The sequence below is a fragment of the Vulpes lagopus genome, chromosome 3 (assembly GCF_018345385.1).
Source record: "Vulpes lagopus strain Blue_001 chromosome 3, ASM1834538v1, whole genome shotgun sequence".
Lineage (NCBI taxonomy): Eukaryota > Metazoa > Chordata > Mammalia > Carnivora > Canidae > Vulpes > Vulpes lagopus.
In genome coordinates, this window is record NC_054826.1 from 135,851,967 (window position 1) to 135,873,846 (window position 21,880).

Genomic DNA, 21,880 nt, shown 5'->3' on the forward strand with positions numbered 1-21,880 from the left:
ATAGGTGTAAAGTGACATATCATTATGATTTTGTTTTGCATTTCTCTGATGATTACTGATGTGGAACACCTTTTTATGAACCTACGGGCCATTTGTACATCTTCTTTGCAAAAATGTCTCTTCAGGTCTTTCACCCAATTTAAAAATGGTTATTGTTATTATTGCTTTTGAGTTGTAAGAGTTCCTTATATTTTTTAAATACTAACCTCTTGTCAGATATATGGTTTGCAAATATTTTCTCCCATTTTGTTGTCTTTTTATCTTATTGACTATATCCCTTGCTATGCTGAAGCTTTTTAGTTTGGTGTAGTCTCACTTACTTATTTTTGCTTTTCTTGTTTGTACTTTTAGTGTTATCATTCAAAGACCAATGTTGTAAAGCTTTTTCTTTATGTTTTCTTCTAGGAGGAGTTTTATAGTATCAGGTTCTACATTTAAGTCTTTAATTCATTTCTAATTCATTTTTGTGGGTGTTGTAAGACAGGGGTCCAGTTTCACTCTTCTGCATATGGATATAGTTTTTCCAGCACCATTTATTGAAGAGAGCATCTTTTCCCTATTGTGTGTTTTTGGCACTCTTCTCAGAGATTTGTTGACTGTATATACATGGATTTATTTCTGGGCTCTGTATTCTATTCCACTGGTCTATGTGTGTGTATTTATGGCAGTACCACACTGTTTTTATTACTATACATTTGGAGTATAGTTTGAAATGAGAAAGTATGATGCCTCCAGCTTTGTTTGGGTTTATCAAGATTGCCTTAGCTATTTGGAGTCTTTTGTGGTTTCTTATGAATTTCAGGATTTTTTTCTATTTCTTGGAAAGGTGTCATTGGAATTTTGATGGCAATTGTATTGAATTAATACACCATTTGGGGTAGTATGGACATTTCAACATCATTTTTTTTTCTAATCCAAGAACACAGGAAATCATTCTTTTGTTCGTGTCTTCATTTTCTTCATTAATGTCATAGTTTTCAGTGTATAGATCTTTCATCTCCTTGGTTCAATTTATCCCTATGTATTTGTTTTCCAGGACATTATAACTGAGATTGCTTTCTTAATTTTTTTTAATAGTTCATTGTTAATGTATTGAAATAACTGATATTTGCATGTTTATTTTGTATCTGGCAACTTACTAAATTTATTAGTTCTAACAGTTACTTTGTGGAGTCTTCAGGAGTTTCCATACATAAGATTATGTCATCTGCAAACTGAGAAAATTTTACTTAATATTTTCTGATTTGGATGTCTTTTATTTTTATATCTTGCCTAATTTCTCTGGTAAGGACTTCTAGTAGTACGTTGAATAGAAAGGATGAGGATGGGCATCTTTGTCTTTTTCCTAATTTTAGAGGGAAAACTTTCAGCTTTTCACCATTGAGCATGTTAGCTGTGGACTTGTCATATGTGGCCTTTATTATGTTGAGGTACATTCCTTTATTACCTAATTATTGAGAGATTTTATCACAAGTTGTTTAATTTTGTCAAAAACATTTTTGATTCCGTTGAAATTCTATGACATTTAGGACTTAATACATCAGGGTTAAAAGGAATTAATTTAATTTGGGAAGAACTGGGGAGGAAATGAGAAGAATCACTAGCACTCTTTTTCAAATATTGATATATTTCTTCTTTTCTTTATCTCAATTTATTTCACAAATAATTATTGAGCTCTTACATAACATGTACCAAACAGTGTCTTGACTCAGGGTTCAATGAAAAACAAAATAGACACTGTCTTATAGTACAATGATGGTGATAAAAACAAAAGTACAGAAAGTCATGGCATAACAGGAGGACTTGACATAATACTGGTAAATGTCCATGGTGAAGTGAGCTTTGAACTAAGATTTGAATGATGAACAGAAGTTAATTAGGGGAAGAGGTGAAAAAACACTTTCCAAGTAGAAGAAGCAGAATGTTCCTTAAGTTGAAGTTGAGGAGATTAAAGAGGCTTGGTGAGTAACTAAAGCATTAGTATGGCTCAAAAAAAAGTTAAGGATGAAAGTTTTGTGAGGGGAAGCTTCAGATACAGACAAATCTTAGAGTGCTGCTATGAATTTTGGTTTTTTAACTTAAGACTTTTGGTCTTTTGATAGAATTTTGGGAAAGTGGTAGTGGTGGTGCTAGTGGTGGATTTCTGATGTGAGATCACTCCAACTGCATGATAGAGACTGGGATGGTGGGAGAAAGGGTAAAGTAATTCTGATGCTGCAGTCAGGCTGTCCATAATCAATAGAACATGAAGCTCTGGTGGTCTGGTATAGTAAAAGTTAAGATTTCAACTAACAGAAATCTGATGTTTCATGCTCCTGGGCAAGCTCTAATAAAAATACTGTTAATCCATGATAGAACCTCTTTTTAATTTTCCTAGCTTATGTTCCTAATGTTTATCTTCTCCTCCCTTGCTGGGAACTGAGATGCCATTACTCTCCACTATTTACCTGAGTAAATCATTACCATCATGATAAATAAAATAAAATGTCCCATCATTACCTGAGGATCATGGACATCCTACTACCCTGCGAACCACCAGGAAGTTCTTCTTTTTTTTATTTTTTAAAGATTTTACTTATATTAGATTTTACTTATATGAGAAAGAGAGCACGAGTGGGTGGGAGACGAGAGGAGACGGGAGAAGCAGACTCCCTCCTGAGCAGGAGCCTGACTTAGGGCTTGATCCTAGGACCCTGGGAACATAATCTGGGATGGTGACCTCAGCCAAAACTTAACTGCTTGAGCCACCAAGGCACCTCCCACCAGGAAATTCTTAAAGGAGTTCTTTAGGTACAATCTTTTATTAAAAAAAAAAAAAAGCATGTAAAAAAATAATAAAATAAAAGCATGTAATTCTGATATTTTACAAAACTGGTAAGAGAATGCCAGCCCCTGGCTTGTGATTACTCTCCCTGTTTTCATTCTACAATGTATTTGTTAAAAGCACTGAAGTCTGGCTTTAAGGTGGGCACCTGTGATCTTTTTCTCATAATAATGGAGGTAAAGTAAGAGACTTTTGTCATTTAATAAAAGGACAAATAGTGGCAATTGAGAGAAAAAATGTTAGAAATATTTGGATGGTAAAATAAAAATATGATGTTTGATTGGATCTAAGAGATATAATAGAAGGGGGTTTCAAAGATGAGACTCAGATTTCTTACTTGCAGAACTGAATGAATGATGATGCCAAGCATAAGAAAAACTACTGAGAGTTATGAGACCCAGATGAGATCCTTACCAAATTTCGTATTTAAGGTCATAGTGAAGAAGGATGAACAAGTAGAGGATCAGAGAGAAAATCTAGACCAAGTGGTATGATGAAAGCCCCAAATAATTACATCCATCCATACTGGGGGTTAAGAAATGGAACAAAAAAACCCTTACATCAACATCAACTTAAAGACATTACAAGAAGAGAAAAAATACAGATAAAATAGAAGATTCCTATGAGTTCCCTATAATTATATTTACATATATATTATAAATATAATTATATGTATATATAATTATATCCCTATAATTAAGAATCATACCTTGCATGATTTTATTTTATTTATTAACTGATTGACCATAAAAGGGTTCTCGCAAAGTGAAATCACTCACATGTTATAGCCTTGTATGGCAATTATTAAATCAGCTATCCCTCACTAATTGTTAGAAACAGTTGATGGAAGGAATAACATAAATACATATTGGGAAATTGTAAAAATGGCAATAAACATACCAGTTAACATACATCTCTGAATTCTTAGAAATTCCCTTGACAAATAAGTCATCAAGAAGTCTTCTAAAATATATCATGATGTTAATTGTAGCTATCTTATAATTATATAGTTATAAGTGATCTTTATGCCTTTCTCAGTTTTTCGACTTGATTACTTACAGCTTTTATCAAAAAATAATGAACTATAATAATATATACATACACACAAAAGAAAGAGATACACTTGGTTATTGCTTTGAGTACGTGTATGTATTTATTTCAAATTTACAATTTAGATTCAGCATGAATTGCAATAAATGGATCTTCAGCAGAGTTACTAATAGAAAAATGAGCATTCCCATCCCCAGAAATATAGATTTTAATTCCTGTACAATTGCCGTCAATTTTATCTCCAGAAATAACATCACAATATGTGCCAGCAGGAAGACCAGTTTGCAGAGTTAAAGATAATGGCCTGAAAAATAAAATTTAAGATTTAACTTCAATTCAGTACAATTAAAAGCAAGAATTCAGACTATCTCTAAAAGCTTAAGTTTGTGCAATAGAACTCTAAGCAGTCAAAGCCTCAGTGAGAAGAAAATACAAAGAACTCTCCAGCAGATGTGAACAATTTACAAGCTAATGGTAATCTTACAGAAGACTTAGCAAATCCCTAGTTGACTGTGAATATTATCACAAAATTATAGTTTTAGAACTTCAGTGAAGATTTGAACGAATTATCACCCTTAGATAAAAGTACTTCCTTTTAATATTTTAAATTTGTCAACTGCTTGCAAAGACATCTCCTAAGCCATAGTTTTATATATAAGGGAATCAATATACTAGAAGCAAAGGATGTGAGTATACCAATGAAAGTAAGAAGTATCAGAACTAAAACTTGAAAACTCCTGATGTGAATCCCTGACCAACCCTAAGATACATGTTCTTTAAACAATGCCTTAAAAAATACATCATTCATCAGAGAGACAGGGAAGTGAAAAAAGGAGACAAAAGAACCAGCTACAAGAGTACTTCGAAAAAGAGCTAAACAAATGTACTTCAGTATTGAGGTAGTATTTTTCCATCATTTCAAAATGGAATGGGGGCTGTAAGACATGTTCTTCTAGTGATTTCACACCCTTCATATGAACTACTCTGTGTATTTTGTGTGGGGTATACAGGTGAGTCTATACCTGTGCCTCATATATGTACATGATATGCCAGGATGCACATATCTCCACTTAGAACACAGAGCCTTTATGAATAAGAGCCATTTTCATTTTTTTTCTGATTTCTGTGGTTTCTTAATCCACTAACTAAAGATTTTTTCAGATATGAAAAAAAAAAAAGATAAATGTGCAAGAAGAGAAAGTAGTAAGCCAAGAACATGTTAGAATAAAACGTTATTTCTAATTGATATCTACTTACCAGTCATCATTGTTAAAGACAATGAACCCTTTGTTTCCTCTTCCAAAAGCTACTTGGTTGCTACCATTATCCCACCAGTTTGTAAAAGGCTGTCCATCAACTACATTACGGAACATAACCATGTTTCTAAAAATAAAATACCACATAAAATGCTTATGAATACATCAACAGCTTAAAATAAAATGTTAAGAATGTTTATTAGTAGAGGACATCTCTAAATAAGAATTCCTACCTTATTTGACGCCATCGATGTTCACAGACCCAATCATTACCACACGTAGTATCTGGATTAATAGTAACTTCTTTAATTATCCCATTATTATTTGGTGGCCCATACCAATCATTAACATCCTGAAGTAAAAAGAAAAAAAGAAAAAGTTTAAAAAGCTCATATTTTTAACATTTCACATATTTGTCTATTTCTTCTCCAGTACACCAAATCCAATATGTCTTGTATCTCTGCATTGTCTTCATTTAGAATGTAACTCCCTCAGCATTGTTGCCAAGTCCTAGCTATTTATCCCCAATTTCTCATTCTCTAGTACCATATTTTAAGGGCAAGATTTTTTAATACACTTTAATTTTCTTTCTAAGAAATTGCCATGGAATTCTTAATATCACTGTCAGCAGTGCAATGATAATGAAATGGCAAAGACTTCAGTGTCAGAAACAGCAGAATGAAAACAAAGATTCTATTACCATTAGTTAAGAAAACTTAGTTGATATACATAACTTCTCTGTGCCTAATTTTCTTCTCCTGTAAAATGGGGATAATGCATAGTTGCTATAAAAATTAAATGATAGGGAAGCCCAGGTGGCTCAGCGGTTTAGCGCCTGCCTTCAGCCCAGGGCCTGATCCTGGGGACCTGGCATCGAGTCCCACTTCGCTCCCTGCATGGAGCCTGCTTCTCCCTCTGCCTGTGTCTCTGCCTCTCTTTCTCTGTGTGTCTCTCATGAATAAATAAATAACATCTTTTAAAAAAATTAAATGATATATGTGAAAATGCCTTGAATGTGACAATTGCTAAATAAGTATTCAATTCTTTCAGTCTTCTTTCTGGATAAATGTGCTAATCAATACATCACAATATTCTTTACTAAACTGATCAGAGGTTTAATATTGTGCTTTTCTGATTGATACTTTTAACAACAGTCACAGAAAAAAATGGAAGAAACTATGTAAATATCAGTCCGGTTTATGCTGAAAAGCATTTTTTATTTTATGTAAGAAGTTGCTGTACAATGCTGCATGTGAATTCTTCAATTAAAAAAAATTTCCATTACATTTCCAAATACATTCACAGTTTTATTTCTTAGTTCCCTTATAAAATTGCTACTCAATACCACATATAATACCCCAAATAATCTTCTCATCTTTACTTTTCCCTAAATAGTCTCAAATTTCTTCAATACATTTATTTTCCCTCCTCTTATAAGATTTTTACCCTATTTAACCCCAGTTCAACCAAATAATTTCTTTCCATTCCATATGACTTTTTTCCAAAGTATTTAACAAATATTTTTATTGTTCATATTATGGGCAGGTACTGTTTTAAGTTATTTCAACGTGTTAATTTGTAATCCTTATATCAACCTTATGAGGTAGGTACTTATGAAAAATACATATTTTACTTACTATATCCTTACTTTTAAGTCTTTCTATGAGGTGGGTGTATGTTTATCATATTTCTGATATAGTTTGCATACTCTTTGACAACAGAGACAATGAATTTTAATTCTTTAATATCTACTGCATTGCTAAAAGCATTCCTGTATCAGGTTTACACTTCAATATTTGATAACTAGTAAATATAATAGCATCATGGTACAATTACAACAACACCTTCTTTTCTCTCTTGAGAAACAAACATGTTAGATAACACCAAAACTTACTTTTCCATTTTCAAAGTATCTTGGCCAACGGAAGCTTGACATTACTCGTGTAAATCCATATGGGTGAGCAAGCATAAATCCAACTCCCATTTTGTACAGTCTAAAGGTTACAAAATGATACCATCATAGAAGTAAACAGTATTTTTAATATCATTAAAAGGTAGATTAAAAAGGGGGGGGGGCACTTTGTTTCCCACCTAGAGTCCCAGAACGTAAGAATAGATGCTCCTCCAGCTCCATGTCCTCGTTGATTGTCGTGGTTATCCACAAAGACAAGTGCTCTATCAGAAGGCATGAAACCCCATCCTTCTCCCCAGTTCCTATTAAAACACACGTAAACACACAAACACGTATTCTTTCCCAGTAGCTTTAGGGTAACCTAAATGTATATTTATTTTGGCAGAGCAGGCCCAAATGAAATTCTCTAATTAAATGATTATTCTATAGGAGTTTTAAAAATATATATAAACTATATATAGATATATTATGCATTCCATGTATGGATATATGTATGAATTACTTGGATTATATTCATATTACAGTTATAAGATTTATGCTATAAAAAGTCCTTTTAGAGATTTCAGTATAATTTAGAAAAAACTTCAGAATTTATCAACATCCATATCATAGCATTCAGAATAGAATACTGGGTTTAAAAGCAAGTTTCAATATTATATTGCTATAATATAAATAGTCTAATATTTGAAAATAATTAATTGATAATACTCATAAATTGAATAGTATAACCACATTGTGGGTTATGCTTTATAAATGACACGATCATTTTAATAACAATGTGGCCTTCACATATTATATGCAAACATTAGTAATCTAAAATAGTTATATAATACACAGATTAAAGTCTCTAGGTTATGTTTGGGGTTTCCAGACATCCTCATGATTGACAAGCTAAATAATAAAGATGATAAATTTGAATTTTGGGAACTTTAACCCTTGTTACTATTCACTGAATCCTTAAAAGTTCTAAATAAGTTTCTAAGATAATGGAGATTGAGATAATAAGACTAATACATCTGTGAAATAATTTAAAAGACAAAACATATCTTGTTTACTTTAAGTAAGCCATCTTTTCTCCATTCCATTTGCGCAGAACTGTGCCTAGTTTTGCACCATACTTGAATTCCGTCACACGGCCATTTCCAAAGTACTCTTGGCTTTTAATTGGCTCACCACCCAGATCAATTACCTAGTAGAAATACAGGGGAGAGATTATCTTAAATAAAAACTTTAAAGACTTTTCACCAGGGACGCCTGAGTGGCTCAGCAGTTTAGTGCCTGCCTTCAGCCCAGGGTGTGATCCTGGAGTCCCCAGATCGAGTCCCACCTTGGGCTCCCTGCATGGAGCCTGCTTCTCCCTCTGCCTATGTCTCTGCCTCTCTCTGTGTCTCTCATGAATAAATAAATAAAATCTTAAAAAAAAGAAAGAATTCAAGAACACTATTCTATATAAATGATTCAGCCATTAAACAACAGAATTATATTTTAATTAAATCCACAATTTTCTAAGGAATTAAGTGATATTATTTTATGTACATATGAAATATAGATACATATATGTATTAATGTACCTCCTGGTAAATGAAAGGTTTACTTCCTCCAGGGAACCACCTTGTATTTAGATTATGCAGTTTATCCAAAACCGCCTTCATGTCTCCAGGCCACATGTGCTTGGAAGCATCAATTCTGAACCCTGCTACACCAATGTCAATGAGGCGGTTTAGATATTCAGCAATCTTGGAACGCACATAATCTTTCTCCAGTGCAAGATCAAGAAGACCAACCAGACGACAATCTCTGACCTATGAAGGCAAAAATTTTGTGACTCATACACAAAACATCATATTTACTTGAGAATCCATTTCATTATGCATTCATTTATTAATTAACAGATATTTCTGTAGTGCTTCCTTGCATTGGCAACTGGAGATACTGACATTCTAGTATGGACATATCTTTGAAATATTTTCTAGTATAAAAATGGAGTATGTAGGAAATAAATTAGAAGAGCTTCTCAACTGGGACAAATTAAATTGAGAAAAATGTTTTAAATATTGATTTCTATTTTCCTAAGGAATCTACGCCAGTATGTAAAATGATGATCAATAAACTACATGTAAATAATTAAAGGTACAGATAGCTCTTTATTCGCATCACTGTGGTTTTTTAATTTAATTACCTGATAAGGATCATTATAGTTTTCAATGTCTCCACTTCCAGTTTTACATTTACCATCATTAAAATCCCAACCAGAGAATGGGACCGCTGGAAAATCTCTGTTTCCAGGGTTGAAGTAACTTCCACAAGTACTGCTTGTTCCTGCACTCACAGCATTCCCACACATATGATTAATTACAGCATCCACATAAATATAGACCTGAAAAACAAAGTTTCTATTTGTTTGACTCATAGAAAGGTAGAAATTTATAGTATTATTGACTAAAGTTTATGGAATGATAATCACACTCCAAAACAGGTCTTTGCTATTTTTTAACTTATCTTCTTAGTAAACCAAAAGTCAAGCATGAAGGGAAATCAATATGAACTAAATGCCTATCTGCTTTCTACCATCTTGGTAAAATATTTACATACACGATAAACTGATAGAACTAAAGCTACCAGGCAAACAGCCTTTTTAGGGAGAGGCAGGAATCAGCTGAGGCAAGAAAGAGTAGTAGTTTTTAAAATTTCCATGCATTATCCTAGAAAGCTAGTCTCTATTATCTACTTAACATCTGAACTTAATTATTGTCTCTTATGCTCCTCATCAAAAATGATTTAACTATATATTACCAATTAAAGAATATAACTATACACCTATGGGGAAGAAGATTCAGAAATGATAGGTGGAGATACAAGTCACATAAAAATTACAAGCAAATATTGCACCTGGAATTTCCAACTCCTAACTAGGAAAGTTTCCCCAGAAATGTGTATAGTTATGGGGTTCAAAGTTGATACTTTCTTTATAAATAAGCTCAGCTTGAAACTTTGATTTAAATTTCCTTTAGTAGATAAATAGCACATATACAGAAGTTTACAAAAGCTGAGCATAAGGTAACAATTAAGCTTTAGTTATGGCTTAAGTGTAAAGTAAACTAAAAAAATAAATAAATATGGAAAACATTCTGCTAAAGAGTAACAGGAGACAGGAGACATTATTTTCCTGAATATTTTTTAAAGGAAACTTTAATTCACTTACACCAACATTGTTACACCGAGTCACCATGTCTTTGAATTCATCTTCATTTCCTGATCTTGTGCACAACTTGTAGCTAATTGGTTGGTATCTTTCCCACCAAGGTCTTGAAGGGTTATTAATCACAACATTTTCATTGGGTGGAGAAATCTATAAATAAAAAAATCTTAATAAGTATCAAATTATGGGTTAGTTTATATCATCAGATTACTCTAGAAACTCATCAATAATCTAAAATTATTTCTGAATTTTTGCATACACAGCTACATTTTTAACAACCACATGAAAATATTAACAGCATACTGGAAATGTCCTGCCAAAGAAAGGTTATATTAGGAATGAAACATAAAGTTGTCAACAATACTACATTTCTTTTGTCCTCAGTAAAATGCTCCAGCTTCACAGATACAAATCATAATACCATTTCCTCTAAGTATAGCAAACTGCAATTTATGCTCTGAACAATACCCACCTGAACCCCTCCAAATCCTCTTGGAGCTAAGTATCGTTCGCATTCAAGAGCAATGTCAGCCCAGCGCCACTCAAACAGATGGACAATAGATGTCCGTCCAGGTTTGGTATTTGGGGCATACTGAGCCCAGCAGAACCCAATGACTGAAAGCAATAGAAAGAACTTCATTTTGCTTTGAGTTGGTAGTATTCTTCCCAGGAACTATTTATCCTCCTGTAAGAGACATATTTTACTAAGTAAATGTTACCATGAATAAATACATAGAGCACAAAGTGTTTATTCATAATCAGAAAAAAGGATTATCAATAATAATATTAACAGGTGAAGAATATCTATAAAGAACTTTCCAGAAAAATAATCTAAGTGACCTTTTAGACTTAATGTTTTCCTTATTGAGGGAATATTAACCTTTTTAAACATCTGGCAGTTTATATATAAAGAATCCTTAATCATGTATTACTTAATTAGGATTAACTTTTATTTCTGAAGTCTTTCACTAATAGAAGGAAAAATCACAATTAAAGCCAACTGAATTTATGGTCAAAACTTTGCCTTAACTATTTGTAACCATTATAATGTTTCAATTTCAAAAAGAAACAGGATATTCAATTCAGTTCTGTTTTTATACCACCAAGTCTCATTTTTAGTTATTGAAGTTTCTACTTTACAATTTAAGAAACTATTGGAAAGTTGAATGCCCACGAATTGAGGAAACAGACCCTTTCCCCACCCTCATCAAATCATATACTTAATGCAATGGCTATCATGTAGAGGGTTTTGTGGTATTTTTTTTTTTCCTTTTAGCTAAATACCTCTTTTACTACCTGATAGGATACTAAATTGATGAATTCACACACTGCTTCATTCTTAATCTAAGTAAAAGCCTATAAAAGAGAATAATTGTATGGGGGGGGGGAGGACTTAATGCATTAAGTCAACAAGCATTACCTGAATGCTGCTTTTTGCTTAAGCATTCAGATGATATTTGGGATACAGTGATGAATAAGACAGATAGGAATCATATTCTCAAAGAGCTTACGTTCTATTGTGGAAAGAAATTATATGAGCACTAGATATCCCTCATCACCAAGGAAATACAAATCAAAACTGCAATGAAATATCACCTCACACCTGCCAGAATGGCTAAAATCAACAACGCAAGAGACAACAAGTGTTGGTCAGGAGGTGGAGAAAGGGGAAAACTTTTACACTGTTTTTGGGAATAAAAACAGGTGCAACCACTATGGAAAACAGTTTAGAAATTCCTCAAACAGTTAAAAATAGAGCTACCTTGTGATCCAGCAATTGCACCACTAGGTATTTACCCAAAGTATACAAAAATACTCTTTCAAAGGGACACATGAACTTCTATGTTGATAGCAGCATTATCAACAATAGCCAAACTCTGTGGAAAAAGTCTAAACGTCCATCAAATGATGAATGGGTAAAGGAGTGGGATAGATAGATAGATAGATAGATAGATAGATAGATAGATAGAGATATGAGGAATGGTATGGATATGGATAGAGGATATATATATCCAGCCTAAAAAGAATGAAATCTTGCCATTTGTAACAATGTGGTTGGAACTAGAATATATCATGCTAAGTGAAATAAGTCAGAGAAAGACAAATATATGATTTTACTTGTATGTGGAATTGAAGAAACAAAACAGATGAATACAGGGGAAGGAAAGGAAAAATAAAATAAGATAAAAACAGAGGGGGAGGCACCTTAATGGACTATATAGTTAAAAGAACAAACTAAAGAGTGGAGATGGGTGGGAATCGTGTTAAGTGGGTGATGGGTTTTTAAAAGAACACATATTGGGATGATGACTGTGTGTTATATGTAAGTGATGAATCACAAAATCCTACTCCTGAAACCAGTACTACACTATATGTTAGCTAACTTGAATTTAAATAAAATTTTAAAAAATGAAATCCTGCCATTTGCAACAACATGTTGCAAGGGTGTATTATGCTAAATAAATTAAGTCAGAAAAGACAAATACCATATAATTTCACTCATATGTGGAATTTAAGGAATAAAACAGATGAACATATGAGAGGGGAAAAAAAGAGGGGCGAGGAAAACAAACCATAAGAGACCCTTAAGAGACAAACTGAGGGTTGACGGAAGTGAGTGTGGGATGGGCTAGAAGGATAATGGTAATTAAGGAGGGCACTTTTTATGATGAACACTGGGTGTTGCATGTAAGTGATGAAATGCTGAATTCTGCTCCTAAAACCAATATTGCATTATATGTTAACTAACTAGAATTTAAGTAAAAATTTGGAAAAAAAGAAAATATATGAGTAAATTATAATAAAACAACTGAAGATATCAATAAGAACTAGTATGAATTAACAGTAATAAAATAGAAAGTTACTTTGCCATCAGGGTTTTTTAAACTGGATAGTCGGAAGATTTCCCTGTGGAAATGATTTTCAGCTAGCATTTGAAGGAGTAGACGGAGCCAGTCCTTTGAAGATCAGAGAAAGAGCAATCTAGAGGAAAGTACAAGATAAAAAGCTCAAGGAAAGAAAAGACTCAAGTGATATGTTAAAAAAAAAAAAAAGTCAAGGTAGCTAAACAACATGTAATAATGGGAAAGGTAAAATGATAAGATATCTATTAGGCCAGGTCATGAAGGACCTTGTAGAATTTAACGAGAGCGCCTTTGAATCTGAAAAACGGAAGCTAGGAAACTTTGGTATACATTAAAAGAACATCACTCTTGCTGCTGTGAAGAAATTGGATTATGTGAAGATTAGAGTAGAGGTAAGGAGATCAGTCCTACTTTTTAGTGGTCTAGGAAAGAGGTCAGCAGATTGGACTAAGGGCACTGACAGGATATATTATATTTCAGAGGCAGAGAGGCTATAGGCTTATGGATAAATGAGAGCTGAAGAATGAGGGGAAGAGAAAACTTACAGAAAGATATTTGGTGATACCATTCATTAAGATGAGGAAAAACAAGGAAGTTTGGGGAAGGGTTATGTAGAGCACTATGGTCCATAATTATTCCTCTATCAACCCTAGTGATCTCTGTTGGTCCTTCCTTCAGCCGACCATGTAAACACTATGTGTCCTGCTTTCTTAGTCAGTTCAAGTTGTTATGCCAAAATTATCACAAGCTTCTCAGTTCACAGATAGTCATCTTCTCCTGTATCTTTATATGGTGGATAACAAGAGAGAGCTCTAGTCTCTTTCTCTTTTTATAAGGATACTAATCTATCATGGGGCTCCATTCTCATGACTTTATCTCAACTGAATTACTTCTCACCTGCCCCACGGTCTCACATGCCCCACCATTTCACTGGGAATTAGGGTTTCAACATGTAAATCTGGAGGAAAGGAGACCCAAATGCGCAGTCCCTAACACTCATCCGTTGCAAAATGAGAATTCCCTCACATTTCACAAACAATTTCATTACACCATGATTTTCCAAGTATTTTCCTTCTTTCTAGGATCACCTTTTAACATCCTGGTGTACTTAGGAAACATTCCTCTTTCCAGATGCAGCTGAAGCAACATCTTTTGAAGCTTATCCTGAAATTCCCAGGCATAGTTAATAAATCCTCTGTATTATAGCTTTTTATCTTATATGACATTATTAAGATTCATTTGATTTACATGATAAATATATTGTAAATAACTAAGTATTTACAAGTCCATCATTCTGTACCAAACTTCTTAAAGGTAGACTTCCTAACTAATATTCTTAGAAACTAGCAAAACAAACTAATATTCTTAGAAACTAGCATAAGCCATTATGCTTATGAGACCAATGGCTTAAGTGATCAGTAAATTGCTGTAACATAAGACTCTAAATTCCACGCACTGTACAAGACGCTGGCATAACTTGGGTTATGTCTGCAATTATTTTTTAAAGTAAACAAACACCAGAGAAATTACATCATACAATCTAATCTTTGTAAAACATTTGTACAGTTGAAGGAACTAAAGTCAGACAAAGTGAATAAATTGTCCAGGCTCATACGGTAAATAATGAAGCAAGAATTTGATAATAGGTCCTACCATAAATCAACATTCTCTGTCATACACCAATATTTATCATAGAATTCTAGAGGGGTAATGTCCAATATGGTAGCACAAACAATTATTTGGTTACCGAGAAATGGAAATATTGGTCTGAACAGAGATGTGCTATAAGGTATAAAATACACCCCAAATTTTGAAGAATTAGTATGAAAAATTAATATAAAAATAATTTTAAGTCATTTATGTTGAAATAATATTTTGAGGGGGCCTGAGTGGCTCAGTTGGTTGAGCATCTATTTTAAGCTCAGGTCATGATCCCAGAGTCCTGGGATCAAGCCTCATATCAGGTCATTGTTCAGCAGGGAATCTGCTTTTTCCTCTGCCCCTCCCCCATAGCTCATTCTCTTTTGCTCTCTGTCACATAAATAAAATCTTAAAAAAAAAATTTTGTGGGATCCCTGGGTGGCGCAGCGGTTTGGCGCCTGCCTTTGGCCCGGGGCGCGATCCTGGAGACCCGGGATCGAATCCCACATCAGGCTCCCGGCGCATGGAGCCTGCTTCTCCCTCTGCCTGTGTCTCTGCCTCTCTCTCTTTCTCTCTGTATGACTATCATAAATAAATAAAATTTAAAAAATCTTAAAAAAAAAAAAATTTTGTGATACCTTAGGCTAAATAAAATTTATTATTGACATTTAATTTCCCAAGTTTCTTTGGCCTCTTTTAATATTGCTCCTAAAAACTGTTAATTACATATGTGGTTTTCATTATATTTCTACTGGAGAGTATCATTCTAGAGATAATGTTAAGTCAAAGAAAGGACATATCTGTACAAAAATACAAGCGACAATAATAAAATGAAGAATATGATTACCATTTTAAGAAAGGTAGGAGTAAAGTGCTTGAGGAATTCACTGATAGAAAAAGTAATTTGTGGGAAGCCCAAGTGGCTCAGTGGTTTAGCGCTGCCTTTGGCCCCAGGGCGTGATCCCGGGGTCGTGGGATCGAGTCCCGCGTCGGGCTCCCTGCCTGGAGCTTGCTTCTCCCTCTGCCTGGGTTTCTGCCTCTGTGTGTGTGTGTGTGTGTGTGTGTGTGTCTCATGAATAAATAAATAAAATCTTTTTTTTTTTAAAGTAATTTGTGCTGAATGAGAACAGAAAAAGATATAGTCAATTCAAAGAATGGGTTTGACTTTATTTTTCTAAGATTTTATTTATTTATTCATGAGAGACACAGAGAGAAAGAGAGGCAGAGACACAGGCAGAGGGAGAAGCAAGCTCCACGCAGGAAGCCCGATGTGGGACTCGATCGTGGGTCTCCAAGATCACACCCTGGGCCAAAGGCAGGTGCTAAAGCACTGAGCCACCCAGGCATTCCGGTTTGACTTTAAAAGAGATAAGGTGGGGGATCCCTGGGTGGCTCAGTGGTTTGGCATCTGCCTTCGGCCCAGGGCCTGATCCTGGAGACCCGGCATCGAATCCCACGTTGGGTTCCCTGCGTGGAGCCTGCTTCTCCCTCTGCCTGTGTCTCTGCCTCTCTCTCTCTCTCTCTCTCTCTCTCTCTGTATGTCTCTCATGAATAAATAAAATCTTTTAAAAATAAATAAATAAATAAATAAATAAATAAATAAATAAAGTGAAGTAGCTTTTATGTAAAAAAAAAAAAAAAAATGGCACGCCATGGTGGCTTAGTAGTAAAGCATCTGCCTTCAGCTCAGGTCATGATCCTGGAGTCCTGGGATCCAGCAGCCGTGGGATCCAACCCTGATTCAGGCTCCCTAGTTAATAGGGAGCCTGCTTCTCCTTCTCCCTCTACCCCTTCCCCTGTTCATGCTGTCCCTCTCTCTCTCATAAATAAATAAAATCTTTAAAAAAATGTAGGAAATGGGCAAGAAGAATGGGCAACTACAATATAGTTTTGTAGAACATTACGTTAGGTCTAAGGGAGCTACAGGAGTTAAAGTAAGAAAGTTACATTGGGGTTTCTAAGTCAGGGAGAAGAAAGAATTTCTTCCTAGAGCTATAAGAAGCTACAGAAGAATGTTATTCCTCTGTTTTGTTTGTTTTTAAAAAGGCAAGTAACATGATTAGAGCTTTTAGAGTATATCTCCCTACACATTCCAACCAGCTGAGCTGATCTACCAACTAACTGTTGAATGATTGAATGATTATTGTAGTTGAATGATTATTCTGGGGCTAAACCAGCAAAAGAACCACCTAGCCAACCCATTAAATTGTGTGGCGGAATGTGCATTATTGCTATTCAGCAATAATTAACTAATACAGAAAGGAAAGATGCAATAGATTTGGTGGAGGCCAATTCTACAGGAAATGGTAGCTAATGAGATGAAGGGGGAAAATGAAAAGAAAGAAACAAAGGGGACACAGAGGTTTAAAGTTTAGTGAAAGGGGGTGACTGGGTGGCACAGTTGATTAAGTGTCTGACTCTTGGTTTCAGCTCAGGTCATAATCTCAGTGTTGTGAGATTGAGACCCATATGGGGCTCTGTGCTCAGCATAGAGTGTCATTAAAACTCTCTCCACCTCCACCCCTCTTACAATAACTAAATAAACCTTAAAGAAAAAAATAAGAACAATATGAAAAGAAAGAAAGAAAGAAAGAAAGAAAGAAAGAAAGAAAGAAAGAAAGAAAGAAAGAAATTTAGTTTAGTGAATGGTAGAATGACAACACCATTATCATTCATAGTGCAATCCAAAGGCAGACTTGGTTTAGGGAAACTGAAGAACTAATATCAGAATATACTGAATTAACACCAATAAAACTGTTACCCCAATGCATGATACATTAAAAACTCAATATGTTTGGTTTCTGTAATGTTACTATTGCTGTTTTGTTATTTTTATCGCTGATACTATTCCAACTGCCCTAAACTCATGCTCTCTTTCCACTTAACTTATTGTCACTTGTACATTCTCTCTTTCCATTCCACTCTTTCCAAATTCTAATAATACTTTCTACCTTTTAGAAGTATTTACATATCCTTCCCCCAGGAATAGTGATAAGAAGGAACTGGCAATGTTTTCCACACTTTATTTTCTTTTTCTTTTTGTTTTAATCTCTTCTGAGTTTCTAGGAGATCACACGTTGATTTTGAAATAACTTCTCATCACTGCCTCAACAATTAACTATGAACTGTTTTAAATACTTTCACATGTATTTTAGGATGTTATTAAAATAAGGGATAACTTGCAGACATAAATTGAGAAATTTTACAAGCTTAGGTGGATGTATACAAATATATGATAATCTTTTATCAAGGGTCACGCATTGTCATAGATTTTCTCATGTAATCTTAATTTTCATCTCAATCTAAAAAAATAATAACAAAAATAATAAACTCCCTAGGAAAGGCATTAAAATAATTAACACATTTATATCTTGTGAAGTAAATTCTGCAAACAAATCTCAGACATCTTTCTTTTTTTTCTCAGACATCTTTGACATCAATAACAAAACAAAAGCGGGGCACCGGGGTGGCTAAGCCAATTAAGCATCTTCCTTTGGCTCAGGTCATGATCCTAGGGTCCTGGGACCAAGCCCCATGGTGGGCTCCCTGCTTAGTGGGGAGCCTGCTTCTCCCTCCCCCTCTGTCCCTCCTCCTGTCTCATGCCCTCTCTCTCTCAAATAAATAAAATCTTTAAAAAATATAATAAAGCAAAAAAATAAGAACTTGAAAGAGTTGAAATATCTACTTCCCTTTATTGATTTCCTAAAATTGTTCTGCTCAGAAAAGATATTCACAGTCATTAATACTATTATCAATGCTCTGTTGCCCACATCTCATAATGCTTGGATTGCCTTATAAAGAGAAATTTCCTTCTATTTTAATGCATTAAGGACTACTATAATATGTCAAATGAGATGTATTGGGAGTTCTTTAAAAATATGAACTACAATAGTTGGTACTGTCCTATCAACAAAGCAATACTCCTTAAGAAGTATTTATATTTGAAGTACCAATAAAACATATGCAATGTTAAGGAGAAAAAAAATACTACTAATTCAGACTTCATAAGTTTGCTAGGTTCTGATGTTCTCAAGTATTTTTTTTCTCAATCGGTATTGAGATATTTGTTATTTTATTTAATGTCCACAATATAAATGACAACAAAGGGGAAAGGCCCTAGAATAAATTCAGGATTTTTCTTAATGCATGAAATACCATTTAGTCATTTAGCTTAAAGTCTACTTAATTGTCCATGTCATAAATAAAATAAAGGAGCTCTATTAAAATGTTAGGTAAAAAGTAGTAGTCAAAAAACTAGTATCTATTTTTATAGCTTCCTTCCTACTTATATAAATATCAGTTACTTACATAAGTATTAGCTATGACAAATGTACTTTCCCCCCACCAAAGATTCGCATCTCAGACAGACAGCAATATATTTTTTAACATGTAAATAATTTAACATTAACCAAGAAGAGAGTAGTTATCTACTCTTATCATTTGTAGTTATTAGCCTAGAACTCTCATAGTTAAATATCTTCATAGCAAGTTGTTTAAAGTATCATTAAACCTTTAAATGTCACTTCTATGCTTATTTTGTCACTTTATCTCCAAGTGTTTTATTTTCTATTTTCATAGTTTTCAATATTCTAGAGCACTAGGTAGTATTATTACTTCAGTATTTGGTCAAGCTAGCCATTTCTCATACTGAAAAAAGTCATAATTCCTCTATATTTTACACTGAATAATGTACAATTTTCCCTCAAAACTGTCCCCCTACAGCTGTCTATCCCCACCAAAAAATAGAAAAGAAAAACAGGAAAATGAACCTGAGCACCAGGTAACAAGTCACATGTGAAGATTAGAGAAACAGAGGCAAATATAATCAAGTTTGTCTACGAGATCTCTTAAGTGAGAGAAACATGTTAAGCCAAGGCTCAGACACAAATAGTACATTTTGTCCTGCTGGAAACTGAAACTTGAGTTGTCAACAAACCTAAAATAGATTGGGAAACTCTAAACAATATCAAACCATATTACAGAAACCAATTATTTCAAGACAAAACTAGAAGGCGGGTATAGGGACTACATGATAGTCATAAACATTAAAAAATAACTCACCACATTAACTTCTTTAAATCAGCAAACTCTCAAATCCAAAGGTCAGCCTTTCCAATTATAAAAGCAGAAAAACCACACAGCTCTTGTTTTGCTTTCTCTTCAATGGGGGAAAATGCTGAATTTAGAACTGCATAGACCTTCTATAATCCTTTTCAATCGGTGCTCTTAGAACCCTTTCCAATTCCCCAAATCTAATCTGCAAAAAAAAAGTCTTATGTGAGCCATATAATGATACTTAATTGGCTGCTGTCACTCCTGATTCCTGCACGAACCACTGTCTTCTTTGCTTTCAATGTGCTGCCCTGCTGCCTTTTCTAATTACACTGTACATTTTCAGTTCACTTTCTCTTTGCTTGCTTTCTTCTTTAATTTCTCAGTATCCTCTCCCAATCTCAGTTAGTTTTTTGTTTTCCTGAACTATTTATATCAAGCTGTAAGAATTTTTTTTTGATAAAATAAGCTTAAAGACATAGATTAAAATGATTGTGTTAAATTAAGTAAGTGTGACTAGGATGTAAACAAAGTCTCTAAACCCTAAATATAATTTTGAATCTGAGCTTTGCCACCTACTATGTGAACCTTAGAGAAAACAAAAGCCTATAGATTGTATTTATTTATTTATTTATTTTTAAATATTTTATTTATTTATTCATGAGAGACAGAGAGAGAGAGAGAGAGAGGCAGAGACAGGCAGAGACAGGCAGAGGGAGGAGCAGGCTCCATGCAAGGAGCCTGATGTGGGACTCGATCCCAGGACTCCAGGATCCCACCCTGGGCCAATGGCAGGTGCTAAACCACTGAGCCACCCAGAGTCCCCACCTATAGATTGTATTTAGGTCTCAGCTGGAAAATGGAGGTAATATTATTACTGATAAATATAACAAAAATTCAATACTAACTGAAAATAAATAAAAACATATTATGAGTGTTATTATGAACCATGTCAGTGTATTATCACTTTGATTTCTCACACAAACATAAATGCAAGATAGAATTATGATGATACCCAGTTTCAAAAGAAGGAAACTGAAGCACATTAAGAAAGGTAATTTGTCCATGGTTGAATTACAGTAAATGCTGAGACCAAGATTCAAAACCAAGTAGTTTAACACTATAGTGAGTTCTTAGCCAGTACTCAAGCTTATCAGTCTCCAGCACTGAGTTGTTAAAAAAAAAAAAAAAAACAAAAACATTCTATTTAAATGCTTTATGTGAAGATATTTTAGAATCTGGAAATTTCTGTTTAGCTAATATTAATATGTTTAGAAAATAGCAAAAGTAGTAAGAGTTTGTCTTATACTTCCTGTTTTTCAAATTTTTTACACTAAACAGAATTAATAGTTCTCTGTTGTAATGGTGCTTAATTGTTTTTGTTTGGTTTTGATTTTCTGGAAAGAGAAAGAGAGCATGAGCATGAGCATGAGAGGGAGAAGAGGAGAGAGAATCTTAAGACTCTATACTTCGTGCAGCGCCTGACACAGGGCTTGATTTCACAACCCTGAGATCATGACCTAAGCCGAAATAGTCAGTTGCTTAAACAATTGAGACACCCAGGCACCTGTCTCTGGTAAAGTTTTTATTCCTGATCTCACACCCTGAGAAATATTATGATTCATAAATATGCCATGCTCCTCCCTACAGGTGAAATACACACCTTATCCTGTTGAATTTGGGAATGTCCATGTCATTTGCTTTGGCAATGAAATAAAACAGAAGTAAGAAGTTTTACTCTGGTGTCTCTGTGATTGTTAAAGCATGTATCAAAATGAAGTTTCAGTGGCAGGTTGTAAAGTGACCAAAATTAAGGGTCTCCTTGTTGATCCAAGATAAACATGAGAAATAAACTTGGCTACTGTAAACCACTGAGAATTCAGGTTTTTTTGTTATTGTGGAATATCCTATTCTATCATGATTGATATAACCATTAAGTCCCCTTAAGTTCTTTGATTCTTAGACATACTATATGACATTTCTCTTCTCTTGTAATGTAGGAATAAAGAATAAATCATAAGATCTGAGAACATTAATATGAAATAGAATAAGTCAGTCCAGTGGTCTCTAGATTTTGAACCC

The 21,880-nt window shown here is 34.1% G+C and overlaps 1 protein-coding gene across 2 annotated transcripts in view; it reads right to left on the minus strand.

Annotated features, from left to right (window-relative positions):
- Positions 1-3,951: 3,951 nt before the first annotated feature.
- LOC121486932 (pancreatic alpha-amylase) overlaps positions 3,952-21,880 on the minus strand; it is a 72,457-nt gene continuing 54,528 nt past the window's right edge. The window contains exons 1-11 of one of the 2 annotated variants that reach the window (XM_041748390.1): positions 19,808-19,990; positions 10,714-10,926; positions 10,245-10,391; positions 9,222-9,419; positions 8,614-8,844; positions 8,098-8,231; positions 7,222-7,344; positions 7,025-7,124; positions 5,364-5,482; positions 5,132-5,257; positions 3,952-4,178 (exon numbers count right to left, since the gene is read on the minus strand). In XM_041748390.1, coding sequence (XP_041604324.1) covers positions 3,989-4,178; positions 5,132-5,257; positions 5,364-5,482; positions 7,025-7,124; positions 7,222-7,344; positions 8,098-8,231; positions 8,614-8,844; positions 9,222-9,419; positions 10,245-10,391; positions 10,714-10,881 — 1,536 coding nt within the window. In that variant the 5' untranslated portion in view covers positions 10,882-10,926; positions 19,808-19,990 and the 3' untranslated portion in view covers positions 3,952-3,988. Of the gene's footprint in view, positions 4,179-5,131; positions 5,258-5,363; positions 5,483-7,024; positions 7,125-7,221; positions 7,345-8,097; positions 8,232-8,613; positions 8,845-9,221; positions 9,420-10,244; positions 10,392-10,713; positions 10,927-19,807; positions 19,991-21,880 lie in introns of those variants that run through there. The other variant, XM_041748391.1, reaches the window with a different exon arrangement.